The sequence below is a fragment of the Camellia sinensis genome, chromosome 13 (assembly GCF_055761805.1).
Source record: "Camellia sinensis isolate YWXY chromosome 13, ASM5576180v1, whole genome shotgun sequence".
NCBI lineage: Eukaryota > Viridiplantae > Streptophyta > Magnoliopsida > Ericales > Theaceae > Camellia > Camellia sinensis.
This window is the reverse complement of record NC_138973.1, coordinates 114,015,822-114,039,951: the sequence shown is the minus strand read 5'-3', so window position 1 is coordinate 114,039,951 and position 24,130 is coordinate 114,015,822. Positions and strand designations below refer to the sequence as shown.

Genomic DNA, 24,130 nt, shown 5'->3' with positions numbered 1-24,130 from the left:
CTGGGGTTTAGCTCACTGTTCATATATATATGTAGGTGTACAGGCACCAGAACGGAGCTAGGAGCGTCAGGGCTTTAGCTCACTGCGAGGTTCCGAGTTGCCATGCTATGGCTTTGGGGTGTTTGTTTGTTTTCCCCCACCTGTCTTCATACTGTCTAACTGTACTGTATAGACTGACTGTTTACCGTACTGTTATCAAGGGATTAGGTCCCTGTACTGTGTAACTGTAAATTTTGTATAGACCGTACTGTTTTGTACAGACGGAATGTTTTCTGTACTGTTATGTAGGGTAGAGTCCCTAGTTTGAATGGATGTGAATATTGTACATACTGTTCTGTACTGTTTATGTATGAATGCATGAAAAATCTTTTTGGGCATACAGACTGTCACAGCTCATTGGACATTGTTTCATTACTGTATTGGCTTCCGCCAGGCCCTGTACTCTGTTTTACTGTATTACTGTTAAGCAGGCCTTCGGTAATCTTGGATTACTGGCCGGTTACGGTGCTAAACCCATAGGGCCGAGTTTGGGTCGTGACAGTTAAAGAGTGCTGCCGTTGTCAGTTCACCGGAGTTAAACAGATGTCTTTTGCGTTAGTAGACCGATACCATCGTATCATGAGAGACAGACGCCGATACACTTCCAACACCCACGGTGAGGCGGCGAATTTATTTTAAGAAGACTGTGGTATTACATGGGCTTTGATTTGCTTTCTTTTTCTTAAGTTTTATTTTATGTATTTATGTTCATTAAGTTGTATGATGTAATCCCATGATTTCTTTTCTTGTAAATCAATTTCATTTCGTATAAATCTGTTTGTTTATTTTATTTAATTACACAATTTGTACAATAATATTTTCATATAAAAGAGATGATAACATTATTCTTTTTCATTCATATAACTCTCAAATTATTGATGAAAAGAAAATTAATTGTTATATAAATTAAAATTTTAAAAAAATTAATATAATTATATCAAAACTGAAAAGATGAATATAATTTAACCTAAAATTAAAAAGTCTCATTTTAAATTGTTATTTTAATGAACCTTTCATGCTAGAAGAAGTCGACTTGATTTGTCTGGTTGAAGTTTCCAAAACAACAAAAGATGAAAGTTCATTCCAAGACTTGTAACTTTTCTTTGGTTGGTCGTACACCACACGTAAATTGATGGAATTAGAATTAGTGAAATGTCATCATCATAGAGAGTGGAATTTACAAATAAACCAATCAATGAGCAATGAGCATATAATAGTTAGACTTTTCTTCACATGGTTCTAGTAATGACAAACCTATACACGTGTATACACAGTTATGATTGGATAAAAAATTTAAATAAAAATAAAAAATAAAAAATATTTTATTTCTATTTTATTTATTTATTTTGAATTTTTATCTAAATATATGATTCAAATATAGTCTTAAAGAATTTTTATCAATAATTTTATTTAAAAATTTTAATATATGACTTAAACTCAAATTTTTAGTCTTTCTAGATAAACATTTTGAATAGTTTCACTCTTTCTCTGCAGCTTCTTTCGTAGCTCCTTGACAAACAAATCAAACCAAAGGTCATCCCAGTCTTCTCCCCATTACCAATTTTCCATATCACACCCTGCATAGCAGGATATGACCAGTTTTTTAGTACCAAGAAGAATATCCAAACCAAAAAAATCTGTTTTTTTGTGTGCAAAGTAAAGAGAAGTGAAACAGAAAAATTATTTAGCACTCCTAAGACCCCATTACATTAATGTGCACGTGGCGTTCTCAATCAATTAAATTCTGCTCAAGGAAATAATCGAACTAATCTCCCGCCTAATTGACCAAGGAGGGTTACTCAGTCGACTCCACTTGTCATATGACTATTGTTCTAATTGGGAGTACTACATCAACATAGGTGGTAATTCAAAATCAACTATAATTAACCTCATACGAAAAAGAAAAATTCTATCGTATGTATTTAAAAAAGGTGCATGTTGTATCCGCCTTCACTTTTAGAGATGTTCAATATAAAAAAATTTATTTGAGCCATTGATCATAGTCACATTAGATTGTAACTAACACTACTTTTAGGATATGATGAAAGACCATTTCGATGGTAATTAAAGCCACCACAATAATTGTAACAAACACCATTTTGAGACCTAACAAAAACTACAGTGAGACGTAATTAATTGGATACCATGATATTTTCGTTAGTCTCTACATACACTAACGAAAAAAATAAATAAATAAATAAATATTGACAAAGTAATAGTATAATTGGATACCTTGATGGTTTTGATACATAGAGAACACACAAAAACCGAAACACCGAAATATTTTGAGGAATTGCTGGTAGATTTAAAATCTAGGATCAATATCATCAGACAAACATGAAACAAAAGAGATGCATACCTTATAAAATAACAAATATATGAAACAAAAGAAATGCATATCTTATAAAATAACAAGTATAGTATGGTTCAACACCCAAGCCCATGAGCCTTTAGATACACTAAGAGCATGTTTGTTTTGAGGGATAAGAAGGTGGGATTGGATTGGGACTAATAGTCCATTGTTTGTTTGAAAAATTTTGCTCCGGACTATTAGTCCCACAAACATGGGACTATCCTATCCCATGGGAGGGTGTGGGATAGAAACCATGGGATTGGTATCCCATGGGATTATTTTGTGAAATGTCCATTTTACCCTCCATGCTATTACTTAGTGAACAATTAGAAAAGGGTAAAATAGTCTTTTGAATATTTATAAATTATTTTTTTGGCGTTGTTAATTTAAAACTATATATTAAATAAAAAATTTAAATTATAAATTATAAATTAAATTTAATTAAAAATAATAAATTATAAATTATAGCCTTATAAATTAAATTTTTTTAGTGTTGTTAAAAAATTAAATTTACACATTAAATAAATAAAAAATTTAGTATTGTTAATTTAAAATTATATATTAAATAAAAAATATAAATTATAAATTAAATCTATTTAAAAATAATAAATTATAAATTATAAATTATGGCCTTATAAATTAAATTTTTTTAGTGTTGTTGAAAATTTAATTTATATATTAAATAAAATTATTTTTTTATTGTTGTTATTTAAAATTATATATTAAATAAAAATATAAAATATAAAATATAAATTTAATTTAATTGAAAATAATAAATTAAAAATTGTGGCCTTATAAATTAAATTTTTTTAGTGTTGTTAAATTATAAATTATAGATTCTAAGGGTAAAATAGTCTTTTGAACATTTATCCTTATCCAGTCCGTCTAACTAAACATTGGATTTACTAAAAATAGTTCAATCCAAACATCTAATCCCATGACTAAACAAATATAGGATACAAATCCAATCCAACCAAATAGTCCGATGGATTACAATCCCCCTTATCTAGTCCGTCCAAACAAACACACCCTAAAGGGAAAAAAAAATATTGATGAAAGAAAATAAGATTAAAAGTTCTCCGAAATTCTCTGAGTAACCAAACAAGCAACCAAATAAACATTCATTCTTATGATTTACTATAAACCAAAATCTGCCAAAAACTGATTGGGGAAACCTTATGAAAGAAAATAAGACTTGAATTTTTCCTGAATTTCTTATTAACCAAACAAGCAACAAGTGGAATTGACAAAATAGGAGGTTAAACAGTACGTCAATCAAATAAACATTAATTCTTATGATTTTCTATCCTTATATAAGATTTTCTTAGCAACCAAACAGGAAGAGAGTAAAATTAACACTTGCAGGAGGTTCTTGGCGTAGTCAGAGACGCCTTCGGAAATAACGAACACATGAAACAAAATAGATGCATACCTTATAAAATAACAAATATAGTATGCTTCCACACCCAAAGCCCATGAGCCTCCCATTAGACTAAAGGGGAAAAAAAATATTGACAAAGTGATAGTATAATTGGATATGAGTCATGAGTCCAAAACATTCAAGGTATTTGATTGATAGTAGGGTGTTTGATTATTTGAAGGTGTTTGATTATTTGAAGGTATTTGAATTTCGAAAAATATCTATGTTATTTGTGATTTTGTTGATATTTACTTTAATAAGTTTGGGAGGGTATTTTTGAATACACAAAAAGTAAAAAATATGACAATTCTTCACACTTTTGTAATAGTAATAGATAGTAGATAGATAGTAGATATATAGGTATTGTTTTTCCTTTTCTACTTAGGTGACACATTCTAGAGTCATACTTTTTTTTTTCTAAAAAAGTCACCTCAGCATACGTCTTCTATTTACATAGAAGTTATGCCGCTCTTATCTCTTTCTACTCCAACAAACCTACAAACCCTTTACACTTAACCAATTTTATAAGGACTCCATTTTTTGAGAAATACTTCTTTGACAAATCCAATTTGAGTTTGACATTAAATCTAATTATAAATTCTATATGAATTATACTTTAGTTGTACGAAATCTTTCTTATATCACAACTCAAAAGAGGAAATCGGCAATAAATATATATTTAGAGACCGTTTCAGATTCTGTATTGAGTTACTTCTTCAATTGCTATAAGTTCTTCAACATCCCTTCTGGTTTTTGATTTTTTGTATTTGGTTCATTGAATATGAAGATTGTTAATTTTTTATTTATATTAAAAATTGTGTTTTACTTTTAAATTTTTTCTCTCTCCTATGTGGTACATCTCTCCTCTCTTCACTTTTAATTTTATAATTATTATTTTTAATATCAAAATTAATGCTTCTTTTTCTTTGTTATAATTTAATATCATAAAAAATAATTATATATATATATATATATATATATAAATTACACTTTTATAGTACGATAGAGCTAAAATTATCAAAATAAGTGTTTCTTTTACTATGTTATAATTTAATATCGTATAAAACTATTATATATACATATATATATATATATATAAGTTAGATTTTTATAGCACAGTAGGGTAAAATTACTAAAATACACATAAATAATTTATTTAAAATTATTAAATATTTATTTAAATAACACTTTTATAAAATGATAGGGTTAAGATTATCAAAATAAATAGTAAGAATTATTCTTTAATTTTAAATTATTACTTCTTTTTTTCAATTTAATCATTATTTTTAATATTTTATATATAAATAATTTATCTAAATGTTATAAAATATTATTTTTGAAAATTTATATTTTAACCGGTGCAATATACGGATTAACTACTAATTAATATTATAATAAATTATAATTAATACTCCATCCGTCCCAAAATATTAGTCTCTTATTCTATTTTTCATTGTTCCAAAATATTAGTCCCTCTTCAAAAATCAAGTACAAAAATAATATAAATTTCCTATTCTGTCATTCTTTTAAATTAATAAACAATATAAAAAGTACAATTATGACATTGATATTCTCAAAAAATATACTATCAAAAGAATAATTTTAAAAAATCAACTTTTTTTTAAATGCAATAATTGTACTACTAAAAAAAATTAAATTCCTCAAAAAAGATCACTATTTTGAGACAGAGGGAGTATCATAATAAATTATAATTAAAAATCATATAAATAACAACTGGATAGTACACAGTTTTTCGATGTTGATTAGTTTGATGGAGTCATAACCGAGTCTTCCACTTGCTGACCCCGGTTGACCAGTCTTCCTCTCCCAGTCAAGTCACCAAGTGCACTTAGGGTGTGTTTGATTAGGGAGATTAAGGGGGAATTATTTATTATTCGAATTGTTTATTTGAAAGAGTGAGTAGTTTATCGTTTATTTTTTTTTAGTCTGCCGAATATGGAGTCCGGCCGGACTCTTTATCCCCCATATGGGGGATTATACTATCCCGGGGGAGGGGTGTGAGACAGTTTTGGGGGGACAATTTACTATTGGGATTAGGTAGTAAAATGACCATTTTAATCCTCTACTATTTAATTATGTATTATATTTAGTAAAATTCAATAAAATTGAAATGTCTCAATTTAAAAATAAAATAATTTTATTTAACTTTTTATTGATGTTTTATTTATTTAATTTTTTAAAATAATTTTTTATAGATATTTTATTGATATTTTATTTTAAAATTTTGTTTATATTTTATTTAATTTCATTATTGAAATGTTAATAAATGTTTTATTTAAAGGAGACTTATTTATAAGTCTTTTTTCAGACACTTATGCAAGGTTAAGTCCTGTGTAATTTCTTATAGAACCTCAAGTCCTATTCATATAGGAATGTATTCCACAAGATCTTACATAAACACGTAACGTGACGTGACACTTACATAAACGTAACGTAACGTGACACCTATATAAACGTAACGTGACATCTATACGTAACGTGACACCTACATAAACGTAACGTGACACTTACATAAACGTAACGTAACGTGTCACATTACATTTCGCAAACTTAATAGGTTTTTATTTTTTTAAATTGAATGTGAAAATGTTGCTGGTTTATGTTAGTGTCACGTTACGTTTCATATAAATATGATGTATGGTAACATTCAATTTCCTAGGTGTCACGTTACGTTTATATAGGTGTTACGTTACGTTACATTTATGTAGATATGATCTATGGTAACATTCAATTTCTATAGATCATAGGTGTCACATTACGTTTATGTAGGTATTACGTTACGTTTATGTAGGTGTCACGTTACGTTTATGTAGACGTCACGTTACGTTACGTTTATATAGATATGATCTATGATAATATTCAATTTCCTATATATGGTTTTACTATTATTTATGATATTAACAATTAATATTGAGGGTAAATGTGTCAACAAACTTCTCACAGGACTTATGGGAACATAAGTTTTTTAGTAGGACCATATGTCGCATAAGTCTCCCTAATAGGACTTATAAATAATTTTCCATTTATTTAATTTCATTGTTTAATTATTATTATTTTTAAAAACAAATTTATTTAAAATTTTAATTAAAAAAATAACATATATTTTTATTGATATTTTATTTATTTCATTTTAAAAAAATAAATTTATTTAATTGTATAAAAAATAAAATAAAATAAATTTTTATTTAATCTAGCTAAAAATAATTAAAATATTAAAGATATGTTTAATATTTTTTGTTACTTAGTAAATAATTGAAAAAATGGTAAAATAGTCTTTTGTTCATTTATCCTATCCAGTCCGTCCAACCAAACGTTGGATTTACTAAAAATAGTCCTTTCCAGACATCTAATTCAATGAAAAAACAAACACATGATACATATCCAATCCAACCAAATAGTCCGGGGGATTCACAGTCCCAAGACTCAAGCCCGATAGATTCTAATCCCCCTTTATCCAGTCCGTCCAATCAAAGGCTATTTTACCCTTTTTCAATTGTTTACTAAGTAATAGCAATATTAAACATATCTTTAATATTTTAATTATTTTTAGAAATAAAAATTTATTTTATTTTATTTTTTACACAATTAAATAAATTTATTTTTTTTAAATTAAATAAATAAATAAAAAATATCAATAAATAATTTATATTCTTTTTTTAATTAAAATTTTAAATAAATTTGTTTTAAATCATTACTGTATAACAAATACCACTAAATTATGTAATAAAATACAGAGAACATTATTTTTTTTTATATTATTTAATAAATCATTACTGTATAACTTGTATAACCACTAAAGGTTGGTTTGGAGTGTCTTAAAAAAGTACACTTTTTGTCTTTTTACGAAAAGATGTGCAGAAAAGTAGAAATGTGATGTGATGAAAAAAAGATAAAAAGATGGATTATATAGTCTATGCCAAACCAGCCCTAAATTTGATTTAATAAAATACTATATAACCTGTATAAAAAATTTATATTATTTTTTTAATTAAAATTTTAAATAAAACATCTATTAACATTCAAATAATGAAATTAAATAAAATATAAACAAAATTTTAAAATAAAACATCAATAAAATATCTATAAAAAATTATTTAAAATAAATAAATAAAACATCAATAAAAATTTAAATAAAATTATTTTATTTTTAAATTGAGACATTTAAATTTTATTGAATTTTACTAAATATAATACATAATTAAATAGTAGAGGGTCAAAATGGTCATTTCACCACCTTATCCCAACAGTAAATAATCCCCCCCAAAATTGTCCTACACCCCCCCTAGGAAAGTATAAACCCCATATGGGGGATAAGGAGTCCGGCCGGACTCCATGTCCGGCGGACTAAAAAAAAACAAACATTGGATATCCGCACAGTAAATCCAATCCGATGTTTGTTTTTTTTTAGTCCACCGGACATAGAGTCCGGCCAGACTCCTTATCCCCCATATGGGGGATTATGCTATCCTAGGGGAGGTGTGGGACAATTTTGAGGGGATTATTTACTGTTGGGATTAGGTGGTGAATGACCATTTTGACCCTCTACTATTTAATTATGTATTATATTTAGTAAAATTCAATAAAATTTAAATGTCTCAATTTAAAAATAAAAAAATTTTATTTAACTTTTTATTGATGTTTTATTTATTTTTTTATATAGATATTTTATTGATGTTTTATTTTAAATTTTGTTTATATTTTATTTAATTTCATTATTTAAATGTTAATAGATGTTTTATTTAATTTCATTATTTAATTATTATTATTTTTAAAAACAAATTTATTTAAAATTTTAATTAAAAAAATAATATAAATTTTTATTGATATTTTATTTATTTATTTAATTAAAAAAATAAATTTATTTAATTGTGTAAAAAATAAAATAAAATAAATTTTTACTTAATCTAGCTAAAAATAATTAAAATATTAAAGATATGTTTAATATTGTTATTACTTAGTAAACAATTGAAAAAGGGTAAAATAGTCTTTTGTTTATTTATCCTATCCAGTCCGTTCAACCAAACGTTGGATTCACTAAAAATAGTCATTTCCAGACATTTAATCTCATGAAAAAACAAACACAGGATACATATCCAATCCAACTAAATAGTCCGGGGGATTCACAGTCCCAGGACTCAAGTCCGATGGATTCTAATCCCCCCTTATTCAGTCCGTCCAATCAAACACACCCTTAGTGTATACATTCGGTTTGGAGAGTGGATTAGTTTTTTAATTTTTTGATTATTTTAATTTGGAGTTAAAATATTTGGGATAAATTTTTTGATTTTTTTGACTTTTGTGAGAAAAAAAAATGTAATGATTATGATTTGAATATGATAACTTTTAACATGAGATTAAAATGTATATTTATCTTCTTGTGGCTAAAATAGCCCAACCTAATCCAAATCTACATGCCAAACCACTACTAAATAAAATATAGAATTTATAAAAAGATAATAGTTACTATCTATATCTAGAATTGCAAAACGAATCGAGCCTAATTGAGTTTTGTTTGACTCGTTTGTTTATTGAGTTTGATTATCCAACTCGAGTTCGGCTGATAACTAATCGAGTTCGAGCTCGAGCTCGGCTCCACTTAGCTCGGCTTGTTAATATTAGTCAAGTTCGAGCTCGGCTTGAAACTCAATAATAAATTATTATTATTATTATTTATATTATATAAATAATATAATTATGCTATTATTTATACATATTTTATATTATTTAATATATAAATAATAAATATTTATTTTATAATTTAAATAAAGATAAATGAACCGAGAACCGAGCTTGTTCAAACTCAAGTTTGGCTTGTTTATTAAACAAGCCTAGCCAAGCTCTTAATGAGCTGCGCCGAGCTCGCAAACAAATCGATTCGTTTGCAATCATATCCGTACCACAATCCTCTATATTATTTCATATTTCATTTTGTGGATTTCACTCTAGATTCAATGATTAATTTATACCATTCACTATGTAAGCACTGTAGTGAAGATCGTTTATGTTAGGTGTGATTATAGATTCGTCCAACCCAACCTAACCCAATTGATTTTGGGCAGATGTATGTCTTTCGATATCTAGACAGATGAAAATGAAATATTTCAAAATTGGCAGGTACAGTTCAAATGGCGGATTAACTATCCCACACTTGCATGAACCCAATACGCCGCTAGATAAAGTTCCAAAAATAAATAAATAAATAAATGAACTCCTAACAAGTAACAACATAAAGTATAAATAACAAAAAAAAAATATATTTTTTTTTTAAATGAAAAACAATATCTTAGAATATGCATGTATGGTGTCATGGCCTATATAGACAAATAATACAAATTTTTTCAGATCACTAGTTATTAGAGATTGTAAAAGTAATGAATTATAATTTGAAAAAATGCCCAAAATTTGCAAAGTCCAAACCGCCAAACCAATCACATCCATCCGCCAACTTGAGCTACCCGCTCAATTTGCATCCACCAAACCGGTGAATGGATGCAGATTATTTTTTCTAATCCACCTAATTTTGGATGGATGGCGGATGTGATGCCACCCGACCCAACTCGATCCAACCCGATCCACGATCCCTCCTCGTTTATATTAAAAATCTAGTTCATCAAATGTCGATAAATAGATTACAAATTATATTTTGTTCTATAAAATGGATGGTTTAAGTTTAAACTCATAATTTCCGTCTATTTAAAAAAATAAAATGTAATTTGCCCATGTATCTAGGTGGTGTTTGGGAACTTGGTTCCCAAATTTTTTTCTCATTTTTTCTACTAAAAGACAAAAGTTTTGCAAAACCAAAAAAAACAAATACAAACAAAATATCACATCCAACCCCATAATCATTTCATTTTTTCTCTCACAAACATCACATCCAACCACAAAAAAACCCAACTATCTTCCCAAACACTAAAAATTTTTTATCCAATAATATCCTACAACTAAAATAACCTACATAAAAACTCACTTCCCAAACACCCTCCTAGTGATATTTTATGAAACTGATTTTTTTGATAACTCATTTAGATTAATGAGACGAACCATTCGGATTATTGTTGGATGCCCAAAACAAGGCCTATGAAATAGATGATGGCAAAATATGGAGGATAATAGTATGAAAATGATTTTATTCTCTTAATAAATGGGTATAATTTTATAGAAAATCTTAGGAGAAATTACAAAAGAAAAATTTCAAGATTTGACCTTTGCAATAAAATAAATTCTAAATTTTTGATTTTGTAATTTTAAATATTAATTTTTTTTCCTTGTTTTCAATCTAAATTATTTTTCCATTTTCGGTATAAAAAAAAGAGAAAAAATGATATTTTAGTCCTTAAAATTTATGAAAAAGAGTATTTTAGACGTTTTATATATACTTATATTGAGGTTAATGACTAAAATAATATTTTTTCCGTCAGTTTTACTTAAATAAAATGGGTGGTTGGTTTATATTGAAAAAAATTAAAAGATTAAAGTTTAAATTGATAAAAATAAATACTCAAAATTTTTCTTATTACAAAAATCAGGACATGGAGAGATTTTTTTTTTTTTTAATGTAATTTCTTCAAAATCGTACTGATTATGCCCAATTAAGTATAGTTGACGCATAAGGTTCACCATGATACTACTTTGGAGATCTAAGTCGTTTATTTCATAGTCTATTATATGTGGATCATTCACTAAGAAAATCAAATTAATTTGATAATCGTAACCACATAATTTCATCAATTTTTTTTTTTTTAATGGAAGATAAACTTGACTTTAAAATAAGAAGTCTATATTGTTGAAAACAAATGATAAAATTATGTAGTTAAAATTATTGGATCAATCTAATTTTTCATTGATGATCTACTTGTATAAAATGAATGAATTGAATTATTGAAATGGAATCCATAGTGACTCTCATAGGACTAAATGAACGTGACAGCTGGAGAAAAACTCATCCCAAATGTCATACATCCATCTCTTAGCATTTATAATTTGCCTTGTTTATGTGGTTGAACATCGGGTTTGACTTCTCTTACGTTAGCCATCTTAACTTCAAAGAGCATTTGAACTTGGTATGCCCATTTTGAAACTGAGTTTGGTTATCCAAATCATTCACCTTTTAGGACTCGTTGAGTAGAATATTCATATAAAAAGTCAAGATGATCAAATATCAATAGTTATATATTTAAATCAAATTTATATTACAAAAAAAAAAATAACTGACTATTCTTGAAATTATATTTATCATTTATTTTTTTTAAGAAATATAATTACAGATGTCTAATCAGTTTCTTCTTTTTTTAATGAACATTTGACACAACAAGTTTTAAAAAATAAACGATTCGAATCACTAAAATTGATTTCAAAATAAACCTATCAAGTTTAAATACTCTAATTAGATGGCAATTTTAAAGAAGTCAAACCTCGTAGATTTATACATTTCCAAGCCTCAAAGGAATCACAGGAATTTCAAGCTTTCACACACAACTACATCTCGGATACAAACAAATCCTTAAATGAACAATGAGACCTTATATTCCAAACAATGACAATTCACCATGAACAATGTGACCTTATATTCCAAACAATGACAATTCACTCTAGAAGGTTGTCCGTCCCAGTACTATTAAACTTGTGAAAGGAAATGTGGACAATGAGAACCACGGGGTGGCCTATCTATGGTCACATCAAGACATGTGATATTGTTTAAAATTCACACTATTTTTTGGTTGGTTCCACAATATTTCCTATCTAATGTTGGGATGAGAATTATGTCCAGTTGGGTCGTGTTTACTGAGCGTATATAGATATTTAGTAGTTGTATTTAGAAATTCCTAAATTTTAATGAATTGTTTGTTAGGCAAAAGCACCTTCCATTTCGTTTATTCTTCCTTTCACCTCTATATCACTCGTAACATAATAGATGAAGTCATTTCCTCGGTTCAACAAAATTTTGTACAATTTTTAGGGAAATTATTCGGTGTGCATCATATGCAATCTATCACAAAAATATATAATTTTATTATAAAATTTCATAACATTAACCACAAAATACATAATTTCGTTACAAATTGACGTAACAAAAATGTCATAACCAAGTCACAAACTTTTGTGATATCAACCACAAAATTTTGGACATTTTTGTTATGCCAATTTGTGCTGAGATCACGTATTTTATGGTTGATATTAAGAAATTTTGTGATAAAATTATACATTTTTTTGATAAGTTACATATCGTATGCACCCCTAAATGGTGCACACCAGAGCATTTCCCCAATTTTATACATATGATGATACCTTCAATTTTTCATTTAATTTAAAAATTACAATTATAATAGTTTAAATAAAATATTCTCTTAATCTGAAATGCAACTTGAAGTATGATAATATTTTGAATAAATTATACCTGTGGTCCTTTTGTTTTATCACTTGTGTTAATTTGGCCATTATAGTTCTAATTGTATCAATTTTATCACTTTATTTTTTTCAGATTATTTCAATTTAGTTTGATAACACTCAATAAGAAATTAGACAGCAAGTAAGAGCAAAATGGTCCATTCAAAAAGGAATTGATCATTTCAAATTAAACGCCAAACTATCAATAATTTTGAGGAGAGTAAATGAACTATTTTACCCTTTGATTTCAATCCAATTTCTAAACGAGCATTATTAATTGAACTAAATTAACACAACGTAAAAAAAATCAAAGGTAAAATTAATACAATTAGAATTATGTGGACCAAAACCACAGAAGAAGCAAACTACAAGGAGTTCAAGTATAATTTGGTCTAATGTTTTTTTATATTGATGGTTTAGGTTTATTTTACAAAGAGAAAGTTTTAAAAGATATTATACAACAAATAAAAATACAATTGACACAGATTATATAAAAAGATTAGTTTATTTTTTAAAATACATGCATTGCTTATAAAAAAATCATTCACAATAGTTGCATTTTTTTTTTTTTTGGATATATGAGGTATCTTTGGCCAACTTGAGTGCATCTGACTAAGGGATTGTTTGGGGTGTTCTAAATAAGTGCACTTTTTATTTTTTTTGACTAAAAAGTTGAGAGAAAAAAGATGGATGTTTGGGTTAACTTTTTGACTTTTTACGAAAAAATGTGTATTAAGAAATTGTATAAATAAGTGTATAAGAGAAGTTAGTAAAGTAGCTCGTACAGTCTGGCAGAGTAGTGGGCTGATTAGGAGATAGGAAATAGTTGCGTCCTTTTCGGGTTTGAATTGGACAGTGTTGTTCGACCCGTGGGGGGCCACCACAGGTCCCGTTTTTCTAATCGGAACCGTTTAATGTGTAGAATTTGTTGAGTACTATATGCTTGTAAAATATCATGTTGATCGGATATCGATAACTGTCTGATCATTTTAATTTTTTGTCAACTGTTAACTATAACACCATCCGTTTTTTATACAAAACTGATTTGATTATGTAGTTAACGATATCTGATCAACGTGACTTTTTACAGGCATATATTACTCGATGAGTTCTATACATTGAACGATTCAGATTATCAAAACGGAACCCATGATGGGCCCCCATTGGCCGAACAACACAGTGTTATTTGTTGCAATTTTTCCCAAAAAGTCGTCAAAGTCTGTGGGGAGACAGACACCAATTGTAATAATTAAGTGTAAAATTAATTTTTTTTTATATTTTTCCTGGTGAATAGTAATAACTTTTTAATTTGTTGACTTTTTAGCTTTTTTTATGTATCCCAAACCAGGCCTAAGTCCCTATAGTTCAAACAAACTTTTCGAAACAGGGTTTGAACCCTACAGTTTATGCCTCCAAGAGTTCTGATGAGGGAATCAAACTTGAGACCTTAGACAGAGTAAACCCTAAATCCCAGACCTCATCAACTAATTCATATTCTTGGGGTTATAGTTGTGATGCTACTTGTGAATAAATAAGTTTTTTAACATTAAATTTTGTTAAACCATCCAATTCAAAATTAATTGGCAATAAGTGGAGAGGCTTTTTCATTATATTAACCAAGTTTGGGTGGTTTAGATTAGCGATGTGGGTTTAAATCTAGCACTCTCCCTCACATGCTATCCGATAACACGTGGAGGTGATTAAGGGGTCAAATTGAGAGATGGACCGTTTGTACCACATGACGTAAAAACCATCCAAGATATCCAACACAAAACCAATTGACAATGAGTGGAGAAGTTTTTGCATTATATTAATCAAGTTTGTGTGACTTAAATTGACGATGTGGGTTTAAATCTAACATTAATAAAATCCTATATAAGATCAACGACTATTTTACAAGAATGATTAAATAGTTTCGCTAGGCTATCACTTGAAAATGATATGTTAACAAATATTAAAAAGAAATTTTATGGGATGTGTATCATATTCTTTAGTTATGACTTTTATAGTATTTCATTATGAGTTATTGTGTTATTAGTTATGACTTGGTTATACACATGTGCTAGTTATGATATATTGTGATGTTTTTTATGACATTAATTTGGTTATGATTCAAAAAAGAAAAATTTAATTAATACCTTATGTAGTATTTAGTTATGACTCAATTTTTTTTTATTTTAATTATAATCGAAGAGAATTTAATTATGGCATTTATGGTAAGTAACACTACAAATTTCGTAACTAACACAAGGTACATATCACCCAACATTATATATATATATATATATATATATATATATGGAGCCAGTGTCATTGCTGTGCGTGAAGCATAACAGTTACTGTTGTGCAGCCTATGGAACTCATTTTGGGTCCTATTTTAATGATCCAAACTGTTGAAAATTTAGAAAATATCGAGAATATTATACTTGTAAAAAAATCAAGTTAATCAGATATCAATAACCTGTTAAACATGTTATTAATATCTGATTAACTTGATTTTTTGCAGGTGTGTTGTTCTAAATATTTCCTAAATTTTCAGCGGTTCAAATCATCAAAATAGGACTTGAAATGAGTTCCACGGGCACGTACAGCAGTGACACTGGATCCTATATATATACTAGCATATGTCCGTGCCTGAAGGCACGGTGTAAGTAATATTAGGATTAGAATATAATTGTAATCCCAACAGTATTTAAATTTATTTTTTAATTTGATAAAATCACAAATTTATTATAAAATTTTGGAGTTCTCACAAAACTCCTCACGAACACTCGCTTTTGCTTCTATAATATATAGCTATTTCCATGGGCATATATATAATACTGCTTTTACTTATATAATTATATGGAAATTGTATGTATGCCTGTAATGTCCTAGTGTATTACAGGCATACATACATTGTATGGAAATATGTGTAAAATATATTGAACAAAAAGGAGAAAATAAAAAAAAAACAAATAGAGAGAGAAATAAAAACGGGAGAAAATAAAAACAAAAAATGAAAAAAGAAAAGAGAGAGGAAGGCCCGATCATGGGATCATGGAAGGAGGGTGTGAGAAAAGGAAAAAGTAAGAGAGAGAGAAGCAGGAACGCAAAAATTGTATATGTAGAATATTTTTTGAAAAATATATCTCAGTCATTGTTTTATAATTTGAACAGATCTAAGTCATCCAAATGTCCTAATAAAACAAAAATATGTTGAAGATTCAAAAACTGTCCTGCTTTATTAAAATATGTTGAAGATTCAAAAATCTTCCTACTTTATTCAATATATTTAAAATAATAATTAATTGTTCAAATTCATTTAATTTGTGAACTAAAAAATTCATTAATAAAATCTTCATTACACACAGTAAAATCTGGATCCTAATTCTAGGATCACAGACTTTTCCATATAATATGAATAAAAATAAGTGATCAAAAAGGAGAAAATAAAAAAAATAAACAAATAGATAGAAAAATAAAAATGGGAGAAATTAAAAAAATAAAAAGAAAAGAGAGAGGAAGGTGTGATCATGGGATCATAGAAGGATAGGTGAGAAAAGGAAAAAGTAAGAGAGAGAAGCGGGAAAATAAAAAATGTATATGTAAGATATTTATTGAAAAATATATCTCAACCGTTGTTCTATAATTTGAATAGATTTCAGCCTTCCAAATGTCCTAGTAGGACAAATGTATGTAGAACAAATTCAAAAACCGTCCTACTCTATTATATAGGTATTTAAAAATAATAATTAATTATTCAAATTGATTTAATTTGTGGACTAAAAAATTCATTAATAAAATCTCTACTACACATAGTAAAATATGGCTCCTAATTCTGGGATCGCAGACTTTTCCATATAATATGAATAAAAATAAGTGATCAAAAAGGAGAAAAAAAAAAACAAATAGATAGAAAAATAAAAATGGGATAAAATAAAAAAATAAAAAGAAAAGAGAGAGGAATGTGGGATTATGGGATCATAAAAGGATAGATGAGAAAAGGAAAAAGTAAGAGAGAAAAGCGAGAAAATAGAAAATGTACATGTAAGATATTTATTGAAAAATATATCTCAGCCGTTGTTTTATAATTTAAATAGATCTGAGTCATCCAAATGTCCTAGTAGGACAAATGTGTGTAAGGCAAATTCAAAAATCATTCTGCTTTATTATATAGATATATATATATATATATATATATTAGTCATTTTGCCAATCAAAAAGTTAGAAGAAATAAATTTAAAATAAAATATTTTACATCAATATTAAAATTAAGGGTGAATTACATCATCCTTCCATGATGTTTGAAAAAAAAAAAAAGTAAGTCTTATAATTTTTAACATAATTATATTGATATTTCTTTTAGGAAGATTAAATGAATCAAAACTAATTTAGATAGTGAAAAAATAAAAAATAAATAACATAAAGTATACATTTTCATATAAAAGAGATGATAACATTATTTTTTTCATTCATATAACTCACAAATTATTGACAAAATTTTTTTTATTATATAAATTAAATTTTTTTTAAAAAAATTAATATAATTCTATTAAAACTAAAGTGGTGAATATAATTTATTTTAAAATTAAAAAGTTCCATTTAAAATTATTATTTTAATGAACCTTTCATGCTAGAAGAAGTCGACTTGATTTGTCTGGTTGAAGCTTCCAAAACAACAAAAGATGAAAGTTCATTCGAAGACTTGTAACTTTTCTTTTGGTTGGTTGTACACTACACGTAAATTGATGGAATTAGAATTAGTGAAATGTCATCATCATAGAGAGTGGAATTTTCAAATAAACCAATCAATGAGCAATGAACATATAATGGCTAGACTTTTCTTCACATGGTTCTAGTAATGACAAGCCTATACACTTGTATACACTGTTATATGTTTGGATCAAAAATTTAAATAAAAATTTAAAATAGAAAATATTTTATTTTCATTTTATTTATTTATTTTAAATTTTTTATCTAAATATATGATTCAAATATAGCCTTAACGAATTTTTATGAATAATTTTATTTTAAAAATTTAATATATGACTTAGACTCAAATTTGTAGTCTTTCTAGATTACAAACATTTTGAATTCTTGTTTCACTCTTTCTCTGCACCTTCTTTCTAGATGATAAACATTTTGCAGCTTCTTTCGTAGCTCCTTGACAAACAAATCAAACCGAAGGTCATCCCAGTCGTCTCCCCATTACCAATTTTCCCTATCACACCCTGCATAGCACGATATGAACAGTTTTTTAGTACCAAGAATAATATCCAAACCAAAAAAAATCTGTTTTTATGTGTGCAAAGTAAAGAGAAGTGAAATAGAAAAATTATTTAGTACTCCTCAGATCCCATTACATTAATGTGCATGTGGCGTTCTCAATTAATTAAATTGTGCTAAAGGAAATAAACGAACTAATCTCCCACCTAATTGACCAAGAAGGGTTAGTCAGTCGACTCCACTTGTCATATGACTATTGTTCTAATCGGGAGTACTATATCAACATAGTTGGTAATTCAAAATCAACTATAATCAACCTCATACAAAAAAGAGAAATTCTATCGTATGCATTTAAAAAAGGTGCATGTTGTATCCGCCTTCACTTTTAGAAATGTTCAATATAAAAAAATTTATTTGAGCCATTGATCATGGTCACATTAGATTGTAACTAACACTACTTTTGGAATATAATGAAAGACCATTTCGATGGTAATTAAAGCCAATATATTGTAACAAACACCATTTTGAGACCTAACAAAAACTACAAGTGAGACATAATTAATTAATTTTGATTTAATAATTTACTGGCTGAACTTACATTATGGTCCGTAGTCTAACACTAAAAAATTCATAATTAACATCAATGTGAAACACGAGCTATATGCACCACAAGTATTACATTTAGCATGATGATCATCCAAAAGATGATCAATGAAGTGGTAGTTTGACATCCATCCCCAATGTCAAAGAAAACAGAGCAACCTTGACAAAGTGAAGCTCATAGATGACAACGCTAATTTCAATTATTCAATGCATGGCTTAGAGGAACCATAGAATTCAAATCCTTTATAATGCATTGCTCGTAGTATTTCTATAATGTCTCAAAATGGTGTCATTTTTAATTGTTTAATATGACAAGAGAGAAAGAGAGTTACTGTTGAAATTCAATGTTGATGGAATTAGCAGAAGAATTTGCAATGACTCCAAGCGCCGTTTCAGACAGAACCATGGTGGTGCCGGTGGCAGAAGGAGTGGAAGCGGCAGCAGGGGCATAATCGACAATCCTTATCTGAATAGTTTGGTCAGGAACACAAGCATAGGGTGTGGTGGCGCTGATACACCTCACCAAATACTGCCTCCCACATGACGCCCCATTGTCCCATATTCCATCCCCCGCTGCCGCAAACAGGTTGCTCGACGGAAACTGCGACGGGTCGCTTCCGTAGCACGCCGTGGCTAAAACCCAGATTGATAAACAGTCATTAGATCAAACTCAGAAGCCTAATTGTTGTGCTCTATAGAACTATAACTTTTGAGGAAAAAGTCTAATATTGCATAAATCCGATCACACAATTAGACACAATTCTATGATACGAGGCGAGTCCTACTTTTTGTGAGTCTGTACATATGTGAGTGAATTGTGCTCGGTTCCATCTCAAATTGCTCTGGTTAGTTATGTGAATGCACATCCAATTATTGAATTGAGAAATGTTAAAGAAAAACTGACAATGTAATTTCCACAATGAAATGAAAAAAGAATTAAATGTTACATAATTAAATTTGTAATAAGTTAAAGAGAAAAGTTAGGGATCATGAAAATTTTTCATGAAAATGGTCATGAAAGATTTATGATCCTTGGATTACCTTGATTAGTGTGTAGTGCTTTATTTTAAGTGTAATCCATGGGTCACAAAACTTTCATAATTATTTTCATGAAAGATTTTTCATAATACCTACCATTGCTGTAAATTAAAACTTGACACATAAATATCACATCATGTCATTATGGGTGAATTATATGAGACTCAAATTATTATATAGAAATTACAAGACATGTCTACTAAGTTGAATTTTCAAAATCTATTTATAAAAAATAAAAATTCAACAAGGAGTTTTGGTTTAAAAAATTTAAAATTTATTTTTCTTATATTAAAATTTATTTTTTTCTTTTTGATCAAAAATAACTTATTAATATTTATTTTTGCCAACCTAATTACTCCATAATTGAGAGTATATATAATCAGTGTTTATACCGAATGAATATACTTACGTGTATATGGAGGACTGTACTTGGCAGCAGTGCCAACGTCCGCATGAGAGCGTTGAAAATGCTCAACGAGGAGGAAAATAAAGAGAGATATCCGTTGGATGATTTGTTTGATGCTAGACATGTTAGAAAAAGCATCCATTGGATGAGTTGAGCAAAAGCCTTCTTTATATACAAAAACACCGTGTTGACTGAGTCAAGCTAGTATGTACATAAGAAAATAATATACATGTCGACCATTGATGGATAATTAGAGAAGAGACAATATGAGAGAGAAGTAATAGATGAAAGTAATTTGTTCATTGATCATTAAATTTGAAAAATTGGTCTAACTTTTGAGATTCATTGAAACATAATGGTGGAAATTTAGAGACAAAAACTTCTTATCTTATGCTCTGCTTATTTGGGTTGAGAATATTTTTTGAAAAATATTTTTCATAATTTATGGCATTTGATATAATAAAAAATGAAAGTAAACAGAAAATATTTCTCATAGTCAATAGAAAATAAATTTATTTGAGCAAAAATATTTTTAATTTTTAAAAGGCGAAAATCATTTTCAGAACTAAAATATTATCAATGCCACTACACTACTACTGTCATTCTCACCTCCAACACTACACCACCACCATCATCACCATAATTGCCACCAATACCTCACCACCACGCCTCCACCTCTACCTCCACCTCCACCTCTATCCCATCACCACCATTACCAAACATAGAAACAATTTTTTGAAAAGTTTTTCATAAATAATGGCCTTGTTTGGTTTGTTTTTCAGAAAATTTTTTGAAAAAAATTCTCTACAAACAAATTTTCAAAAGTAATCAAACTAAACAAATTTTTTCAAAAAAAAATCTCAAAATTTTATTTGGTTACCCACTTTCCAAAATCACACACTCTCACATAAACATCAAATCAATCACTTTTTTTAAACTCTCTCTCTAAAATAATTTTCCAAAACTATTTCTGAAAAAAAGACAAACCAAACAAGTTGTCGTACTTTTTATTTTAAAAACTACTCTACAAACACAAACCAAACACACATAATATCTTTCGTTAGAAAATATTTTTCATCTAAACAAACAAAGCATTAATGTTGTAAATGTTAGATATACAATGAAGAAGAAGCATCACGTGATATGAATCAAAAATAAAAAAATAAGAAGCATCGAAGTGTAGTGTGTATACACGTTGTTTGTTTGCCTGTTTTTGTTTTTTTTTTTTTTTTTGTTTAAGGATTTGACTTATCTCCGATTGGAGACAAGTTCAGTCCAAAGTTGTTAGGCTTATAGAACTTATCATGAGTTTATTCCTTGAATATTTTTCCTAATTTCTTATTTGTTCTAATATTTTTTGAGTTTGATTCCTGTGTTTTAGTTTGTGTAAGATATGTTGGTTAAATTGTACTCCCTTTATCCTATTTTGATTCCCTTTTTGAAAAAATTCAACTTTTTTAAGAGATTAGTAATCATTTTATTTGAATTTAAATTTTAAGAAATTAATTTTAAAAGTACTATTCTATTCTTATTTTTTTAATATATTTATAATTATTAACAAGGACACTATTGAAATTTCAAAATTTAAACTTTTGACTTTTCAAAATGAACATAAATTTTAAGATAATAAAAAATAAAATAATAAACTAATAACAATCTAGGAGGAAGATAGTATAATCCAACAATTAAAGCTAAACAAGAGTAAAATAGCATTAGGATCACACCTTTTATTTGCTTTAACTTAAACTAGTGTATTATGGCAGAGAAATGGCAGAGGCTCGTGATTCATATTTTCCAACTACTCTATATGATATAATTATATCTTAGGACATTTTTAACGATTCATTAAAATTTTTATCAAATCTAAAATTAAAAAAAAAAAAAAAAAGACGAATTCCTTAATCTGATATCAATCACTCTAACGATAAATACTATAACTTTCATCAAAACGCATTGGACGTCCGGGGGATGATCGGCCGATCGACCGGAAAGAGGAAAATGAATTTTTTTTTTTTCCTTCATTTATGTTTCCTTAATTCCTTTCCCATTTCTTTCTCCCTCCATTAAATCTTTTCCAATTTTTTTTTTCCTCCAATAATTATTTCCTTCCAAAAACAGATACAAACAAATTAACCCATGTACTATATAAAACCAAACAAACAACGTTGTATCTAGAATCAACCATAACTGAAAACCAGAGCATAATGACCAGCTCAAGTTCTTATTTGTTCATTTCATTTTTCATCCTCTTCTTCTTCCTCCTCATCCTCTGATGATGAGTCTAATGATGAAAAAATTATGAAACTTCTGAGTGTTTATGAGATAAATAATGCTAATATGATACAGATTCTGATAGCAAGTGATCGATCAAGAAAAGAGGAGATTCTATTGTAGGACATAAATACATACGTCGTGATAGATGGAAGGGTCACGAAGTATTGTTTGCGGATTATTTTGCAACAAATCTAGTTTATTCACCTACAACATTTCGAATACGTTTTAGAATGCGTCATTCTTTGTATCTGTGAATTTTGAATGCCATTGAAGTACACGATCCATATTTTGTTCAAAAAAAAGATGCAGTTCATATCCTCGGATTGTCTCTACTGCAAAAGATGACTTCAACAATGAGAATACTCTCATATGGAGTGGCAGCAGATGTAGTTGATAATTATGTGTGAATTGGGGAAAGCATGGCAATTGAAAGTTTGAAACACTTTTGCAATTCAATAATTGAAATATTTGGACCCAAATACCTTAGATCTCCGACAACAATTGATATTGCTAGATTACTTGCAGGTTCGTGGGTTTTTGGGTATGTTGGGAAGTTTAGATTGCATGCATTAGGAGTGGAAACATTGTCCAACGGCATGGCAAGGTCAATACGTAGGCCATCAGAAAAAGCCAACTATTATTCTTGAAGTAGTAGCTTTTTATGACTTGTGGATTTGCCATGCATTTTTTGGAATGCCTGGATCACACAATGACTTGAATGTGTTGGATCGATCGCCCTTATTTTCTAATCCTGCCCAAGGTAAAGCTCCGTCTTCTTATTACACTATTAACGGACACACTTATAATATGAGTTATTACATTGCTGATGGTATATACCCTTAATGGGCAACACTAGTTCAAACAATCTTTTCTCTCCAAGGAGCAAAGAAGCAACATTTTGCAATGATGCAAGAGTCAGCAAGGAAGGATGTAGAGCGGGCATTCGGAGTGCTTCAATCCCGATTTGCAATTGTAGATGGTGCAATATGTTTTTTGGATCCCAAAATGCTTGGTGACATAATGAAGAGTTGCGTTATATTGCACAATATAATTGTCGAAGATGAGATAGATGAGCATCTTGATTTCTATTATGAAATTTCATCAACCAACTCACCAGTACAACTTTCATGTAGCAATAACAATTACTTCTAATTATTTATGTCCCGTCATTTAGGTATTAGAGATAAGAATGCATATCATGCCCTTCGCAATGATTTAATAGAACATATGTGGCATCTTCATGATGAAAACTAACTTCACCACGTGGACGAGAACATGAACTCTTGGTTGATTTTTTTGATTAGGAGGTGATTACGCAAGGAAGGCTGTCAGTGTTTGTTGTTGCTCTTAAACTTCATTTACACACATCATTTTTGTTGTT

At 28.3% G+C, this 24,130-nt stretch overlaps 1 protein-coding gene across 2 annotated transcripts; it reads right to left on the bottom strand.

Moving 5' to 3' along the window:
* Positions 1 to 1,422: 1,422 nt before the first annotated feature.
* On the bottom strand, positions 1,423 to 20,659 carry LOC114319416 (EG45-like domain containing protein). Of its 2 annotated transcripts, none has more exons than XM_082903215.1 (3): positions 20,479 to 20,637; positions 19,364 to 19,664; positions 1,423 to 1,616 (listed from the first exon to the last, which is right to left on the bottom strand). In XM_082903215.1, exons 1-3 carry the CDS (start codon positions 20,615 to 20,617, stop codon positions 1,610 to 1,612), a joined length of 447 nt encoding a protein of 148 aa, XP_082759341.1. In that variant the 5' UTR covers positions 20,618 to 20,637; the 3' UTR covers positions 1,423 to 1,609. The 2 variants fall into 2 exon arrangements, with proteins under 2 accessions (XP_082759341.1, XP_028122226.2); XM_028266425.2 differs by lacking the exon at positions 1,423 to 1,616 and adding an exon at positions 18,200 to 18,433 and having other exon boundaries at positions 20,479 to 20,659.
* Between the last annotated feature and the right edge of the window lie 3,471 nt (positions 20,660 to 24,130).